Source organism: Anser brachyrhynchus (assembly GCF_964034855.1).
Source record: "Anser brachyrhynchus genome assembly, chromosome: 1".
Lineage (NCBI taxonomy): Eukaryota > Metazoa > Chordata > Aves > Anseriformes > Anatidae > Anser > Anser brachyrhynchus.
The window spans coordinates 149,791,759-149,810,229 of NC_137694.1; the positions used below are offsets into that span (position 1 = coordinate 149,791,759).

At 41.1% G+C, this 18,471-nt stretch overlaps 1 protein-coding gene and 1 long non-coding RNA gene across 4 annotated transcripts in view; one reads left to right on the forward strand and one right to left on the reverse strand.

Annotated features, from left to right (window-relative positions):
• ANKRD10 (ankyrin repeat domain 10) overlaps positions 1–3,750 on the reverse strand; it is a 37,785-nt gene extending 34,035 nt beyond the window's left edge. The window contains exon 1 of one of the 2 annotated variants that reach the window (XM_080605472.1): positions 3,407–3,750. In XM_080605472.1, the coding sequence (XP_080461598.1) occupies positions 3,407–3,607 (201 nt within the window). In that variant the 5' untranslated portion in view covers positions 3,608–3,750. The remainder of the gene's footprint in view (positions 1–3,406) is intronic. The other variant, XM_080605471.1, reaches the window with a different exon arrangement.
• A 126-nt stretch (positions 3,751–3,876) lies between these two features.
• LOC308200209 overlaps positions 3,877–18,471 on the forward strand; it is a 33,866-nt gene continuing 19,271 nt past the window's right edge. The window contains exons 1-3 of one of the 2 annotated variants that reach the window (XR_013955328.1): positions 3,877–7,593; positions 7,742–7,791; positions 9,721–9,896. This is a non-coding gene — a long non-coding RNA (uncharacterized lncRNA). Of the gene's footprint in view, positions 7,792–9,720; positions 9,897–18,471 lie in introns of both variants that reach the window. The other variant, XR_013955327.1, reaches the window with a different exon arrangement.

The following is an 18,471-nucleotide window of genomic DNA, read 5'->3' on the forward strand; positions in this document are numbered from 1 at the left end:
AAGTGAATCAACAGTGGCTTTTCCTTTAAATTCAAGCTCTTTATTTTCTACCTCTCTGGTAGCTTTTTAACAATTTTACATTCTGACCCATCTTCTCAAAAATCTGCATAACATCAGTGTAATTTAGGGCGCTATATAATTAACTCTAATTTGAACACAGCAGCTCTAATGGGAATTAATTTACTTCTCAGGATATAAGCACTTCTCTGCAGTGAGGGAATACCCTGAAAATGGAAACTCCACCACAGACATCCAACACGGCAAGTACATTTGGACATGCTACCATCTATGATCAGTACTATCTTCCAGAAGGAAGTGGGGGACAGATGGGGATGGACAGAGGTCCATACTGTCGCCATAACGTCAGATATTGCAACCAGGAACTCTTACCTACTGTTTTTAATGGTCACTGTTGGTATTTTAATTATTAATTGTAAGGTCTACAGGTATGTTTCATAGTAAGCTATATAATTATTCACAAATACTGTCTTTCCCTTTTTTAGTCTTAAGATACTATGTTTTTGTTGACTAGCATTAGATCAGTATTTCCCCAATAAAAAGCTCTATTATCTTTTGCATATTCATCTGCGAGGGAACTTTACTTTTGTTGCTACTTCCCTATTGCAGGGCATCTGCAACTGTGCAGGAAGGCAGTTCTACAGCTTTATTTATAAGTGATTTTGCGTTGCCCTTTGATGTAAGGAGGGCTTTCCTTCTACATTCAGCTTGCGAAAGAAGTGAAGAAATATCCATAGATTGCTAAAGGTCACCAACCCTAGACTGATGTTCTGTGCGCATGCACATGTATGTGTAGGAATTGTTTTGGACTTGCTCACGGCAAGTTGTTCCAGAAGTACTTCTTCCCAAAAATAGATGAATCAGTTTTGTCATTTCAGTCTCCTACAGAGATGCAGTTAAAATCATTTGTGTCTGATGGACCATGCTGCTGAAGTGTCCTATACCAGGACAGCAATGAAGTTCTGTTGCCATTTAATTTCTTGCAGGCAAAGAAAACCAAGTGCAAACCCCACAAAATCTAGCACGACAAAGAACCACAGCAAAAAAATCTTGTTCAGTAATTTTTGAAATGTTCATTTGGAGTTAAAGTTTAAGACCCTGATACTTTAAGAGGCAGAAAAACTTTCCACTTGCAATTATGATCAATCTTAATTTGAAAAAATAAATAAATAAACATGAATAAGAACATAAAGACATGCATATGGATGTCTGCTAAAAGCAGCTATTGTTTCACTTTTGGCAATCGCCGGTTAGCTTGTGAAAGGTTGATTTATGACTACGCCAAATGAACACAAAGTAAGTCAAGTCTGAGATCCAATTACAATACTGGAGCTTTTCAAGTGTGTTGAAACACAGGAGGTTCCGCCCAAACGTCAGGAAACACATTTTTCACTGCGAGGGTGACTGAGAACTGGAATGATGGTGGGGGGTCTCCTCCCTGGAGACCTTCAAAAGCCACCTGGACGTGGTCCTGGGCAGCCCGCGCTGGGTGGCCCTGCTGGAGCAGGCGGCCTCCAGAGGTGCCTGCCCACCTCGGCCACTCTGGGATTCTGTTGCAGTCTCTGCCTCAAAGAAAAACATTACCTAACAAGACTGTAAAACGCGCAGATGACTTTCATACGTTGAAGCTGCCTAGCCTCTGCCACAAAGCTTTTTTAAAAAATATATATGCAAAGTGATATCGAAACGTTTGTAGCCTGTGTCATCTTTGCAAGTTTCATTTCAGTTGAAAAATGCTCCCGCCTATTTCACATGCAACAGCAACAACAAAGAGAAAACACACCACAAATCAAATTTGGTGAGGATACCTAAGAATAAACACAGCAAATACAGTAGCTTGCAAACCGACTTGTTCCCTTCAGCAACTTTTTCTGCAAGAGTCTCTTGCAAGAAGCGAACAGCGGGAAGAGAACGTATGCAAGAACTCTCATATCCTAGCACGGCTGGTAAGAAGCTAAAAATACTTAAGGAAAACAAAACAAAACACACGCTTGAAGGACAAAAGCAAGACTCCCACATGCACGCACAAAAATTCCTATGATAACAGTTAAAGGAAACGGGAATCATAAATGCAAGACAGACAGAAAGCCTTGATGCCAAATCAGTATCTGCACGTTTTGTATGAGCTTACTTCAGGACAAAATTTATGGTACTCCATTTCTGAACATAGAAGATTAGCTTCTGAATAGAGAGAAGGGTGTTTTTTGTTTGTTGTTGTGGTGGTGTTTTTTTGTTTGTTTGTTTTTAAGACTGTAGGATTACTCGGCTGTGTTTCTAAAATGTTTGCTGGGTACCGCAGATCAAATCGCTTGCTGTACAAAATCCATCTCTTAATGTACTTGCATTATGTCCGCCTAAGTACGTTCATTTTCCTTCCCTGGCAGACAATCAATACGTAAATAGAAATATATTGTGAATGGGAGGGAGAACAAGAACAAAAGGCCCTCAAAAATCAGAAAACAGACATCGCTGAGGGAAAAAAAACACACCCTCCAGGCCTGAATTCTGCACAGGCTGGAACACTCATACCATTATACATAGAAAAAGCATATGTAAAGTGAAGAAATTAAGATAGCATTCATCTTCAGATTTGAAGGTAAAGATAATTCGAAGAAGAAAGGTGGTTAGGAAAAACGCGGATAGCAGGCTTTTCCCATTTGCCCCTTCCTGAAAACGGGAATTAACAGCTATTTAAGTGTGTCAATCCAATAAAGGCTATTTATAAACCCATTTATTTTTGTAATGGCAGCAGAAACCTCATCTAGCAGGCTTCAGCTGCTGCCCCCGGGCTTAGAAAGATCACGCAAGGTTCTCGAAGGGAGAGGTTTCAGGCCAAGCAAACTCCGGGCCGCGTAAACTCTACCCTTCACCTAAACACGGCGCTGCCCGCGGCATCCAGAACCAACACCTACGGCTCCGCGTGGCTGCTTTTTTACGTTTTGACTTTTATCCGCCTAGCAACAGGGCGCTTAGCTCCGCTCTCGCACGCGTGCACACCGCCGTTCGCTCCCCGCGCCGAGGGCTGCCCCAGGGGCACACGCATCTCCTGCCCCAGCCCCCAGCGAGGCGGTGGCGCCGCACACAACAAAAGCGGCCTCCGGGTGCGGCGCCTGACGACGGCAAGGGCCGCCACGACAAGACTCCGCAGGCGAAGCGACGAGGCACGGGGAGAAGGGGAAGGGGTCAGCGGGGGTGGCCGCCGCCCGCTGCCCCTCGCCCCGGCCGTGCCCTGAGGGGAGCGGGGCGGCGGCGCCTCCCGGCCGGGCGCGCAAGGGGCTAAGATGGCGCCGCGATGCGCTGCGCGCGAGAGGGGCTGGCGCCATCCCTCTCCTCCTCCATCCCTCCCGTCCCTTCTTCCCTTCCTTCCCTTCCCCCGGCCGGGCCCCACCTTGCCGAAGTGCGCGGCCCAGTGGATGGGCGTCCAGCCGTAGAAGGAGTCCTCGGCGGCCAGGTCGGAGCGGGGCGAGCTCTGGAGCAGCGCGCACAAGGCGGGCAGGTCCCCATCGCGGCAGGCGCGGTGCAGGGGGAAGCGCAGGGTCAGCAGCTCCTCGCTGGAGAAACCCGCCTCGGGGCCGGCGCCCAGCGACATGGCGGGCAGGGCGAGGCGAGGAGAAGCGAGGCAGGGCAGGGGGAAGCGGCGCTGGGGGCGAGGGGAGGGGGAGCGGGAAGGAGGGGGAGAGAAGGAAGGAGCGGGCGGGGAGCGGCGGCGGCGGCCGTCAGGCACCGAGCACAAAGGCGGCGGGGCGGGCACCCGCGGCCGGTGCCGCCCCTCAAGGGCGGGGACGGGAAGGCGCCGGGCGGGGGCGAGGCGGGAAGGGCGCTCGGCGGCACGGCCGTCGTTCTACCCCCATCCCTTCACCTCCCCTTCTCGGCACCCCCTTCCCTTCCCTTTCAAAATTCCCCCCCAAAATCTGCCCCCCCCCCCCCCTCTCCGAGCACAGAAGCAGGTTGCGGTAAAACCGTGCCTCATCGGCCCCTAGCGGCCCCCGCCATCTCACGGGGGCTGCTCGTGTGGGTGCTGAGCTGCCAGCCCAATATGTAGGATCACGGAATGGTTTGGGTGGGAATGCACCTTAAAGATCACCTAGTCCCAAATATATAGGATCACGAAACACCTCGAGTTGGAAGGGACCTTAAAGACCACCTAGTCCCACTCCCCTGCCATGGGGGGTATAGGATGTGTAGGTATGGCGTTGTTTTCACACCACATCCCCATCAGAAAGCGCGTTCTGGCTAATTTCAGTGCTCTCCAGCGCTTGGAGATTGCTATGGTTCTGTGCTACATAACGGGTTGCAAAACAAAGGATAATTTCATTAGTGGCCGATTCCGGGGATGGTGCCAAATTTTTACTTGCAACTTGAAACCAGTCCTTGAGTAACTGACTCCACAGAAACCTTAGGAAACTTTTGTTTGTTGCTCCTAATTATTTTCTGTCAAAAGTACTCGCGAGATACTTTTCAGGCAGTAGTAAACTTAAATTGATGGTAATTTGTTTGCGTAAATCCAAGTACATTCGTTTACCCCCCAAAATCGAGAGATATTTCTTTTTCAGTAAACACTATTAAATGGTGTAAGCCAGGAATTATGTCTGGGGGCAAATAAGATACAAATCAACTTTTGGTAAAAGTACCAAGAGGCCTAAACAATTTTAAAGGCTTTTCTTTAATATCAAGTGAAATTGATCATTAAACACCTTTTAGCTATTATATGTGTACTTCACCAAAATAAAATACTACGTTTCTACAGGGCTGTCAAGTTATAAATCTCAGAATAACGTGTAGAGGAGGGTGAATTACAAATGAGCCCTTTTATAGCTGGTTACACCGAAGCACAAAAAAGCTCAGTGCTTTGTCCAGGGGAGGGAGTGCTTCCAGCTACAGCAATTTGCAGTTCAGTACCTGATCCTTTGCCTTTCAAAAACATTCAGCTGATGCTGCGTCTGGCCCCAGCTTTCGCAAGTTCTGAGAGTTTACCATTTGATATACACTTCTCTTTCTGTGTTATGTGGATTTTGTTTTCCCCATATCAAACTTCTCTAGGCAGATGCTAATCATTTGACTTGTTTTGAGATTAAATAATAAAGGTACCATAGGATAGAGCAGTTGAAAGAAGGAAGGAAAAAACCAACAGCTTACGTTATAAAAATGGTCATTACCAGAATGGCTGGTATTAAAGAAAACGGTTTCTTAGTTTGAAAACAGACAAGCTGTTTTTCACTGCTCTGTGTATAAGCACTGACATTTATAGTCACTCGTGTATTGTTTATAACTGTCATAAGAAGTGATGAATATTTAAAACTTGGGTTATAGGGAAGATGAGCGAAAATTAAATATTGCGTTACTGAAGATTCGTATTGAAGATTTGCATGTGGTTTTTGTCTCTTACTGGCATGTGGAAACTGCCACACCAAATAAAGACAGTGGTCTGTCTAATTTCCTTATAGACACTGACATTAACGTATTTACTTTCCAGCACTGCCTGCAAGATAGTTGTGTGCTGTTATACCTCTTAAAAGTGGGAAGTGTAATACTGCAAGGGGAAGTGGCTTTAACAGCGACATGCAGAAATCCTGCTTGTGGAACTGAGCTCAGGCATCTTCACTCACCAGAGGGCCGCGTGGCCATGCAGAGGGACCCCGACAGGCTGACAGGAATCTCATGAAGTTAACAAGGAAAAGGGCCACCCAGCTGGAAAGCAGCTCTGCAGAAAAGAAGCTAGAGGTCCTGGTGGACAAGAAGTTGAACATGAGCCAGCTATGTGCCCTTGCTGCTAAGAAGGCTAACTGTATTCTTGGTCACATTAGGCAAAATGTTGCCATCAGGTCAAGAGAGGTGATCCTTCCCCTCCACTTAGCATTGGTGAGGCCACTTCTGGAGCACTGTGTCCACTTCTGGGCCCTCCAGTACAAGAGAGCCCTGGACATACTGAACAGAGTCCAAGGGAGGCCACCAAGATGATGGAGGGCCTGGAGCAGCTCTCCTGTGAGGAGAGGCTGAGAGCTGGGACTGCCCAGCCTGGAGAAGGGGAGGCTCAGGGGGATCTCATCGATGCCTGAGGGGAGGCTGCAGAGAGGACGGAGCCAGGCTCTTGTCAGAGGTCACAAACTGGCCCCCAGGAGGCTCCCTCTGAGCCCCAGGAGCACTTCCGTGCTGTGCGGGTGAGGAGCCCTGGCACAGGCTGCCCAGAGAGGCTGTGGGGTCTCCTCCTTGGAGGCCTTCCAAAGCCGCCTGGAGATGGGCCTGGGCAGCCTGCGCTGGGTGGCCCTGCTGGGGCAGGGCTTGGGCCTGGTGGCCTCCAGAGGGCCCTGACAGCCTCAGCCATTCTGGGATTCTCTGATCTCAAGTTTCATGAGTAGATTCCTTGTTATGAGGTCGACCTTTTTTATTTCCTTGCTAGTCATCTACACCAGGTATTCCAAAATAGACAACCATAGTAATCACCGTATGATATTGGTTCCTTAATCAGTTTGTAGTCTGCATATAATTTGGAGAGTCATAGCTGTCTCTCTGTTTGCTTGTTTACTGTGATTAATTATCCATTAAAATATAAAAATAGGTCATTTTTAATATTCTGCTTTCCTATTGACTTCTGTGATGTATTTTGGCAATGGGCTTCATAGGATAATTAATTTTAATTGAAATTTCATTAAATTGTAATTAAAAATGTTTTCTTTAACTGCTGTCATATGTTGTGAAACCGGGACATGGGAATTCTGGTTTTAACTTTTTTTTTTTTACACTTCATTCCAATTACATTGTAATTCATTCTTTTCTCTATCATTATCCTTGTTAGCCTCTGTACTGAACAGTACAAGTCTTAAACATATTTTTGACAATCTTTCTGTGCAAAAGTTCAGGTAAAGAGAATATAAATCTGTATGTGGTTCCAACTTCTTTCTAGATGATGGGTGTGGTTTCCCTGACATATATAGCTGCTATTACGGTCTGTGTGCATGTAGAGTAAGTCAGGAAATTGATGGTCATGGGTTAAACTGTAATTTACACTCCTTTATGAAAAAAAAAAGGAAGTTTAATATATAAAAACGTGTCAGGTTCATTGCATTTTCTGGCTTGTCTGAAGACAGATTTTAGCATTTAGTGTGCTTTATAAACTAGAATTCTTTAATGGAATACAATAACTAGTATGCTTACTGTATTATATACACAACAAAATATGTTCCTAATTTTTATGACTTGGAAGTGTTCATCCACTATGTTTAGTCACCCATATTTTTGCGTATTTCGGAAAAAAAAAAAAAAACTTATTTGCAGGCCTATTTGCATTAATTTTGTCCTCAGTTCTATTCCTGGTCTTAAAAGGGAAGTGAGAAGCTTTATTTCAGTTTCTGTCAGTCCAAGGAAGTGGGTCTTATGTTTTGCTGAGGAGTGCAACAGAACTAAATTTCCCTTAAGAAAGAAACAGAAAAAGACACGGAAGAGCTTTTAGGCAAGGCAGGGTGGAGGAAGAGATTGGTTTTATTTTAGCTAAGTTTGGTTTTCTGTTCTCTTTTGGCTAAAGGTTAAGAAAGAAAATAGTCTGTAAATGACGACTTCTTGAATATTCAATACAGTCTAGTAAGTATACATTCAGATACTAAATAAATTATTTTAAAGTGTTTTGTGAAAAATTATTTGCTCTTTTACACAACTGTGTAATGTACTCAGTGTCCTCTCTTTGCCATTCTGATACAAATAAATTATATTTGCCCATTTTTCTTTGCAGACGGGTTGAAGATGGAGCATTTTATGACAACTCATGCAGAATGATGTCAGGTATTTTTCTTAAAAAACAAACAAACAAAAAACCACCACCACAAAAAAACCCACACAACCCTCTCCTCCTGCCCTCCTGCTTTAGAATTTCATTGAATACATAGTAGCATTCAAATCCCTTCTTCCTTGCTATGGTTAAGCTTGCATTGGTTAACGTTTAGGGCTTTATTTAGATACTCATACATATGAGTCTAGTGCCATTTGAGATGCCCAAGAGTATTCTTCCGTGTATTCAGCTGCTGCTGCAGCAAAAAGTGATCAGTTTATGCAGGTCCCCTGCCGTGCCTGTGCAGACTTAACCTATCCTGGAAGTCCACAGGCTTCTTAGGCTACATTAGGCACCTATGTTCTGACAAACAGATCCTCCATAAATATAATTTGCATTGATGGTCCTAGTTGCACCAGGAGTTCCTCACATTTTATCTGGTCCCAAACCCCTTAAAACAGCCTGTCTTTGCAGGAGGTTGTTGGATAATGAATTCCTTGCTGCCCAAGTCCATTTTTGGGTCAGTGGGGCGTTACACTAGCTAATTGTGTTTCCTTCTGTTTACCTAACGGGAATCTAAGAGGGGGATTTTGCAAAAGGACAAACTAATTCAGACATTACTCATTATTCATTCTATTTTGGAACTATGTAAACCGTGATGAAAATGTAACATTTCTTTAGATGCCATGAATTTGTTTTAGCAACGGTGAGAAACTTTCCATCATTTTCCCAGTGTAAATAGAGTCTGATTCATCATCTTCAGGGAACAGTTCAAAGATTAGGTTTACTTCCTGTTTCTGGTTGCACGGAAAACCACAGCTGAGTGGTGTACCACTTGAAATATGTTTTCTTATGTAGATTTTTTTGCTATTTTCACCTTTCTTCCATGAAGACCAACTGTTTTGTTGCGATCATTCCTAGAACAGAATAGGAAATAAACATTATTCTTTCGGATGGAAGTTAATGGTAGAAACAGCTGGAACATTTTGTAAAAGTTAATTTAATAAACGTAAAAGCATTAGTGCTCAAGTGCTAAAACTAAGTTTGCATAGTATGTGAGGCCTCTCAGGGCACAAAGACCAGAAAATTAATAGCAGCAGTAGCTGCTAACATGGAAAAAAAAGCCGTGAGTGGAAAAACAGTAAACTGAAAGTCCTTTATCCTCCTTTCCAGTCTTCAGTTCTCAGAGTTTTGTCTGGCAAGGAAAGCAGGGAATCTGTCTGACTTTCAAATAATTACTGATGTATTACTCCATTGCAGGCAAGTAGCAAAGAGCAGCTGCTCGTTGTAGCCAGAGCCAATTTCTCCCTTTCCCATCCCCCATTTCTTACTGCTTTCCCTGGAGAAAGCTATCTCACTATTAAACAAACTTGGGTTGGGTTGCAAGACATATCAAGATTTCATTAGAAAAATATTTACTCATGCATAAAGAAGCCTTTTTAAAAAAAGTTCACTACTTAGGAAACGATGTGATTTTGTGGGTAATAAATAAAAACAGATTTGTTATGCTACAGTTGTAAAGCTGCCATCTTTTATGAGCCTGGGAAGAGTGACCTTACTCATCATAAGGCTTTGTCAATTCTGCCTCCACGCAACTATTCTCTTCCTGATACGTGTGACTCATCTGGGCCATGCTTAACAGAGGTCTAGTGCCTAACAAGTAAAGGATTTAATTATACTTTTTGGTTTATTGACAAACTGTCCTTCGTTTTTCCACATTCCTTACCAGGTTTAACTGAAAGTTAAGGTTTCTTGAGAGACAAAATACCAGCACTGTAGTAAAAAACAAAACAAAACATAATTCTGTAAGAAATCGGCATCAAACCATTTCCATTTATAATGAGCCTAAACGACAGAAATAGAAAGCTCCTTCAATGTCCTTGTCTTAAAAAAAAAAAAAAAAAAGGTAAGTTCATTATATCTCCATTTATCTTTACATTTAGGATGGATATAAAACTGAATTCCTGAGAAGTTACATTCAGGAATGATCTTTCATCTGAAAAAATGCATGTATGTGTGGAGGAGTGTTGCTCAAGTTGCTCTTTAAGTAATTCACATGATGACTCCCTGAATTCGTCCTGATATTTCATTAGAGATGCTGTCTTCCTCCCTTGCAATGGTGAGTAGCTTCCTGCGGTTCAGAGACGGGGGAAGCAACCTGTATGTGTTACTTGAGTTGTGCTCTGCAGCATTTTGAGATTTAAAGAAAGCTAAGAACTGCACAAAAATTTCATCTCTTGCATCCAGAGGAAAGATACCGTGGGGCATTGCACATTGTGATTCCTGGAATTCAGACCACATTCATACCATACTTCATGGTACGGAGTCTGTGCCATTAGGCATAATAAACCTTTCACACCAAACAAACTTTCCTACGTTAAGAACAACATTTCTGAAATTACTCTACGTACTGTTTTGATTTGTACTTGGATGGAAGCTTGAAGCATTTATGTAATTTTTATTTAAATGTTAAATGAAACAAACAAATCAGTGAATTGACTGCTTTTACCCAGATGTGGAGGTAACAAACCATCTTCTAATTTTAAAATTCAATAATCTGGAAATCTTTCCATGGGGAAAAAAATAATAAAGGGAAAAAATGTCATATCCTCTTACAAAGAGAACAAACAAAAATCTTGAGAAAGGTGAAGTGTGTGAAACGTCTGTTTCTGAGCCTGGCAAGTGTTCTTGAAACCCTCAACCTGTTCAGTGAGATTAGATGCTGCGTTTGAGGGTTTTAGTCCTTACTCATTCAAGAGAGAGCATGCTCCTCTCTAAACTGTGATTTAGTCACGCAATTGTAGCACCATCTTTTTGTAAGAGAGGATGGTGCCTGGTGTTTAAATTCTTCATGAAAAAGAGTGAAAAGATGAAGCAGCCTATGTTATCAGAATAGGTTTCCGTTCTAGCTAGCGTAATATGAAAGGAGCCATCTTGTGGTTGTCTCTTCTGCAAATAAAATGTTGTAACAATATTGCCCTGAAAAGCTGAAGTTAAAGTTGCATCCATACTTCTGTGATATTTTTTCTTCTACTTGTTCACAAATGTTACATTTTGAGTAAAACCCTTTTCAAGCAGAATCTTTTTCATTCTATCAGATTTTTCGTTCTACCAAATATTCTGAATTAAAATAACACATATAACTATTCATACAGAATTAAACTTGATACATTCATTCTATGTACCCTACTAGTCAATCCAACCCAATATTTGCTAGTCCTCAGAGCTCTTGCATCCTTTAATCTGCACTCTAAATTCTGTTTTAAACTGTAGTCAACATCATATCCTCTGAAATATCTTGGTAAAACTACTTTCTAAATCAATGCTAAGTGATTTATTTATTTATTTATTTATTTATTTAATAAACTCTGTTAAAATGTAATCCTTGGGAACTATATGCATTCCAGGCGCAAATAGGCAAAGTATCCTTTGCTCCTGGACTTCAGCCTTGACTTGGAGAGACAACATTTAGACAGTAAATCAGTGTGATTTCTTGGCCTCTTTGCCACTGTACAATGGCACGTATCAGTTTTAGAGTCTGATTAAGCCTCACAGTCCTGAGCATGTACAAGCAAGTTTATTTTACATAGATTAGCTCACTGATGTTTGTATTAGTTTAATTAAATATAATTTAAAAAAATCACTTAGTGAACCCAAAAGTTATGTATAAACACAAGCCTCTGCCATAATTCCTGAAGTTCTATATCCTTAATAATACTGAGTAAGGTCATGTATGATACAACTTGGATAGCAATTTGTCTAGTGCAGTTGTTAACAACTAATTGTAACTTCACACCTAAGGGTCACCATCTGCTGAAAGCACAGAAAAATGTTACAAATGTCATTTGACTGCCCTCTCTCTATGGACTGAAGGCAAAGATGTATGAAATCTATACTTTCAGGTAGATTTATTCATTTATTTCAACTAACACGTAAGCAAAGTCTTACTTCAAAATGTGGAATCATTTGAGGTTTATTCTCTTCTTTGGTCTAGAAAAAAAAAAGAATTTTCTAGGAAAATGAAAATCTGGAAAAGGGATTTTAAGACTACTTATTTCCACTGGAATGGCAGGTACAGTTTGAGAAGATGAGAGACGGGATTGGTAATAATTTTTCCTACAGCTGATTTAGGAAGACAATATAAACATTTATTTTGGAAAGTTATTTGAGCCATAGGATTAGAATGAAATGTTATAGGTCTTTCAGTCAGAAAATAAACATTAACTAGGAGAAAAATGCAGCTTCACAACTGAAAATATTTGAACTTTTTTTTTTCATTCAAAATTATGCTTTCTTTGCTTTAAAACTGGAAGTAGAACTTTCTTAGATGAAAATCTGATTTCTTTGAAACTGTTTTGTTTCAAAGCAGTAAAATAAAAAGTCAAGCTTAATATGAAATGTTTTAAATTATTAAACAGGATGCTTAAGTTGTTTTTCATTTTTTAAGGTTTTTAAAAGTATTTGTTGTTTTACAGAGGTATTTACTTTTTGTCCCCAACTAATAGAAAACTTTAAAAATGATAGTTTTCTTGACATGGAAAAATGATTTCCAGTGTTGCTAAAATAAAATTAAAAAGTCAGGTGGCTTCTCACTATTTGAGAAAATTGCTTGGATGAATGAAACAACATGCTTGTAGAGAACGTAAGCACTGAAATCAAAGGTAACAGACCATGTAAGACTTTGACATAAATTTCTGTACAATTATGTTTGAACCTCTATAAGCAATAATAACTCTCATTTGTTTGAGGCATAATCATACATCTTTACTTTCTACTTTATGAATAGAGAACTGTTCAAAAATTATTAGTGTATCCCCAGTTAACAACAGAACTGTATTTAGTCTATTAGAATTACCTGGATTCAACTTCCAGAAATTTCTTGTTGCTAGGGAAATTTATAGTCATAGATACATTTTTTTACAGGGGTCAGTGCTTCCATATCAATAAACAAGAAGTAGGGTAAGATTCTCCATTGCTGTCCACTGTTTAAAGAAGCTTATAGCAGCTTTAAAGGTACCTTTGCACATACAGGGTTTTTTTGTTGTTGTTAGTTGGGATTACATTGACTCTAGGACCAGAAATTGTTTATTCAAAATTGTGAGGAAATAATTTTTGAACTGAAGAGTGAAGTAGCTAAGTAGCAAAATCTGGAGGAGAATATTGTAATAGCATTATCTGGAAATTCATCCAAACAAGAAACTTTTTGTCTCTCTGCTTCTTTTTCCAATTTGGCATATAGAATGAATGTCTAATTTGCTTGATTGAAACCTTTTGCTTCAATAGTAAACTACTGGTTTGCTAAAAATAAAATCCTTTCAGTACAGAGGGACATTTCATACATCTGTGCAGAAATACGAGCTCTATTTGTACCCTGAAAAGCTGTCAGACATCATATGTGTAGAACTGAATATACAGTGTAAGAGTCTGCTGGATGTTAATCAGTGATGTTTCCTGTGAATTCACCTCCAGATGCCTGTTGTCTCTTTTTGTCATTTACTTTGGTATTCAGTTGTTCCTTCTTCTTTTTACAAAACTTTAATATTGAGTAGCATAGCATATTCTTTACCATGTCCTGTAGATGTTAGACATCGTTGGAAACAGCTGAAAATAGCTGCTGGAAGCCTATTGAGCAACCTCAGCTCTTGCAGACACCAGCTTGTCCTTCACCAGTGTCATCTCTTCTGCAGTAGCTGAGTCCTGGCTCTGACCTAATTGGAGTGGGGTGGATTTTCTTTGACCTCACCAAAACAAAACAGAACACTTGCAAACTAAAATACCAAGTTTGTTAATTAGACTGGGAATTTTACTAGACAAATCTGTACCAGTGAAAACTGCTTTTCTGCACCGAAGAAATAGTTACTGCCCATATTCAGCTATGTGGTCTGTTACCGTGAAAACCTTGCCTAATGTGCAACCTCAGTACATTTTTTCCTGTATCTGCTAGGTGTATTAGAATACACTCGGAAATAATACAGTTCTGAGCAGAAACTACCAGGAGTAAAAGCTGGCCTGAAAACAAAAGCTTTAGGCAGTGTAATACAGGAGGTTAATCTGTAAGTACCTCCATGTAATACTATTTAGTCTAGCAGATGCTCTCTCTTCAGCTGTAGTAGTGACATTCTTACATTGAAATTCGGTATCCTAACATGCAGATATGCTTTCCATTGACCAGACTTTCTCTGACAAATACACTGACATTTTCAGGGGAAAAGAAGATGTGTCTTATTTAGTTTTGGTACTGCTGTTCTGAAGATGTTTATGAAATTAGACCTAGGCAGCTTTATGGAGCGTCTTGCATGGAAGTTTAAACCACAGCCATTATTTATATCAACATTAAGTAATTGTGTAACCCCAAAGGAACGGCAATGTGTTATTTTAAGCAATCAGACAGGACATAAGAGACTGTCTGATATCACATGTTGGCAAGAAGATTAATGCTGAAATCTTAAGCCATGCCAGGTTTAAAAATGATGAATGGTACCGCTCAGTGTCTAAAATGTGTTATCTTTTTTTGAAACACACACAATTTTTTCCCTGGGTAGGGAATAATTGTCTGCCTATCACAGTATGCAGATGGATGACCAAACTTGCAAAACAACCTTAATTTTCAGGTCTTGGAGAAGCTGAAGAATATCCAAATAATTAAGATACCGGCCTGCATTATAGCATATAGCATAGCCTGCATAGCATAGCATTATAACAAACTGTTACAGGTTTTGTATGATATCCTGAATAAGATAAGGCCCAGATCCACAAAGGCTTGATGCTTCTATGGAGAGCAGCCGAAATCCACTTCAAATAGTAGTTAAGTTTCTTAAAATCTTTTGTGTGCCTGGGACTAGGTCTGTATCCATTGGGAAAATAAAGTAGAGTAGAACTGCTAGAACTCCATCGTTTCCAGTGTTTGCCAGGCTAAATGTAATTAGTGTGAAGTGCTCAGCTACTACAAAAGCTGGAGGCATAGAAATATGTAAACAAAATAAAAAAGATGGAGAGCAACTCTGCTCAATCAGATAATGACAGGACAAGGGGGAATGGTTTTAAACTGAAAGACAGGAGTTTTAGAGTAGAGGTTAGGAGGCAATTCTTCACTCAGAAGGTGGTGAGGCACTGAAACAGGTTGCCCAGAGAGGCTGTGGATGCCCCATCCCTGGAGGTGTTCAAGACCAGGTTAGATGAGGCCCTGAGCAACCTGATCTAGTGGGTAGCATCCCTGCCTATGGCACGGGCTTTGGAACCGGGTGGTCTTTGAGGTCCCTTCCAACCCAAGCCATTCTATGGTTCTGTGATTCTGTGGTTCTGTGATTCTATGAAAAGTTTACACATTCTCTAACAGATGAACCATGAAAAATCTTTAATATTAAAGGTGGATTACATTCATATTATAAAGCATATATACAAAGCAAGTAATACAAAACAAGTATAAGCAGTAAGTCTGTTGTATGTTTGGAAAATGTTTTTTTTTTTTTCTTCACAATGAAATGCTATGGAAATAAAGCCCTGGTTTATGCAGGAGAGACATGTGGCTCAAATAACTCCAAATATTGGTACTAAGGGAAAACTGATATTGAAAGAATTCCAGGCAATTGTGATACCAATATTTACATGAAACAATAGTTCCTTGCTTTCCAGGAGTGTAACATTATGTGAAGTTTTGGCAAAATAGGATAACATTTATTAATCTGTTTTCTTAGCTTAATGCAATTTATGAGTTGTATTCAAGTTTCGTAGATTGAAACCTAAATGCTTACATGTTCACCTGTATGTCAGAATCAAGCTGGAACATTTTTCACTTTTAAAAATCAATGTTCCTGACTTTTTAGTATGTGTGACCTGGAGCTTGTGGATTTCTGCTGTCTCACCAGGTGACTGCTGTAACTATTCTCCAAAACAAATAGCAGCACTGTCACTTTCTTCCTCTTCTAAAAGGTATTTCCACTGCATTTTGAAGGGAATAATGTAGGTAAGTAATTACAAGCATTCACCTCACTGAACCTCAGGTTAAAGCCCATCAATTTTGCAGGCGCATATGGTGTAAGACGTAAATGATGCTCTTTCCCCCAGCACCCCTATTGGATAGTCCAGGGAGCCCAGACTGAGCATACTGGCTGTTTTGAATTCCCATCTGATCAGATTTGCTCTGTGGGCACACCTCTGTTCTGCATTCAGCTTGCTCTTGTCTGGCTGCCACTACCATGGATCAAGTGGATCCATATCCACCCTCGGGGGCAGGCAAGGAGAAAATCTGCTATTTTAAAATGCTCACGCTGACCTGGGATTCCCCCTGGCCCCAGCTGCACTGTAACAGAGGCAAGGCACCTTTCTGGGTTTAAAAACATCCAGGGTTGGATGTTGCAGTGCTCCCCATCACAATGTCTAAATCAGTTTGTAGAACTAGTGTATAAAGTTTTTGATAGTGCCAGAATGAAGCTTTTTGTGTAACAGCAGACATGGCAAAGACAGCAGGAGGAAAACGGTGTTCAGAGTCACTGCCCTGCTGGTCTGCCTCAGCCTTGGCCAGAGATTAAAATCTTTATGGCTCATTTTTGATGTCTGTTCAACCTTCCATTTTCATTAAAAATGCTAGAGAAGAAGTGGATGTGCACCACTGTTGATGCTTTTAAAGATTCTAGACTAAAACTGTTGAGGTTTGTGACCTCAGAAGTTGAATTTATGTATGTACCATATGTATTTTAACCTTATTTTGGAGTTTAATTGTTTTCCAAAATGTATAGGGCTGGACATGAAACTGAAGTATATTTAAACATTTCAGTTTGGGGAAAAAGCTCTACTAAATGGGAATATGAATTCAGAAGTCCACTGATGAATTGTAAGGATAATTGGGGGTCAGGTCTACAGCGAATTTAGCGGCAGAGCTGCTGCAGGCAGATGTAGCTAGCCGAAAAACTGGGAATGTGCACACTGCCAGAGTTTCAAATTAATGGGATGTCTCCTGGGAATGAGCGTCAGGAAGGAAAATCCTACTGGTTGTTTGAGCCTAACTTTCTGCTTCTCACCTCTAGCCACCTGCCTGGGCCGTTCTGCCCAACCACTAGGGAGCTCTGCCAGCACAGGTCTTGCGTAAGAAGTTCCATTATTCAAGTTTAATCCAGCAGTCTAGATCTGGGACATACTTTGCTATTTCCTAGAAGTGTTAGCTCAGTTTTATTCAGGATTTCCATGGTTTTATTGCTAGGCAGTTTAACTGAGAGTAATTCAATTTTCCCCTGCATCTTTTATTATGGGAAAGAACCCATAACTGCTGGGAGTTTGTATGATGCTTCACTCTTTTTTTTTTTTTTCTTGTGATAGTGATGTAATTCCTGCACGATGTATGTGTTATAGTATTACCTAGGCTTTACGGTTACTATTATACAGATGACATACTTCAGAGAACACGAATGGGAAACTATCACTCAGGACTGTGTATTTATAGCAGCACCACGTTAAGAGCAGGAGCAGGGCTCTGACTCACCGTTGGTGATGCTCACCTTGTGATGGCTGTGACACGTCCTGCTCCCAGCTGCCCCTTCCACCCTGTGACATGCCGTTTCCAGGCCCCACTGCAGACATGGCTCAGCTGCTCATGTAGCAGCGGCTGAATTTCGGCAATTTGCAGCTCAGCATATTAAGGCAACCCCAAATAATTTTTGGCTTACCTTAAAATATTGGCCTGCCAACTGTAGGTCTTCAGCAGCTGTTCTCCAACTGAGACAGAGTTGCACCAGAACCAAAGATCTCTGGGGAAAGGGAGACAGGACTTCTATCAGTGGCTCCAAAGAGTCAAGATGCTGGATGAGAGAAAAGTTATGTTATATACCGTGTGAAGAAACTCAGGAACATTTTCAGGCCCTTTGGGAGGAGTAGGTGCCATAGCCTTAACCCAGTTTCAAGTTCAGATGAAGCATATCCAAGATAACTCATCTCTGATCATCAGTCAGAACTCCTAGAGTGGGAGTTGGCTCCAGGTTCACAAACCTATTTAGACGTCTGTAGTGTGGGCTTCTACATATGAGGTGCGTATTTAATGTGCAAAAGATTCAGCAACTACAGTCAATGGGGCCTTGAGACCAATTTTGTATCTTTGTGGGTTATACCCTCTCCTTTCATTGACCATGCCATGAGTAATGTTCAATGAATCATATTCATCTCTTTATTTCTGCAAGTACTAACGGCCCTGTGCCTCTATTCTTCCTTTGTCATTGTTTCTCTTTCCCATTTGTTGGTAATACTTCTCGAGTCTGTTTGGGACATAACTGTCAGAGACTTTAGGCACTTTTGTAGAAATCTTATGCACATTAGTGGATTAAATAGTTTTTGCTTTATATTAGGGACTCAATTTAAAGATGTGCCAGTCTGGCTCAGCACTCTGAGGCTGTGTGCAGAAGAGGGGGCAACCCACATCATTTGGTGTCCCTCCTCCAACACACAGACTGTCAAATGACTCACTGGATCAATAAGATTTTTAAATAGTACAGAAAGGCTTGCTCTTTTTTGTCTTTCATCCACATGAAATGGCATTGTATGTTACCTTATTAATCATTCGGTTGTGCCTTTTCCTCCAATAGTCTCTTTAAGAGCACAGCTGTTATCTTGGGCTCAGTCATAGGGAGTCCTTTGTGGTTCACTTTATCCCTTGGTGACTTCACCCGCCTGTAAGATTGCCTGTATAGCCAGAGCACCTACATTTTTCT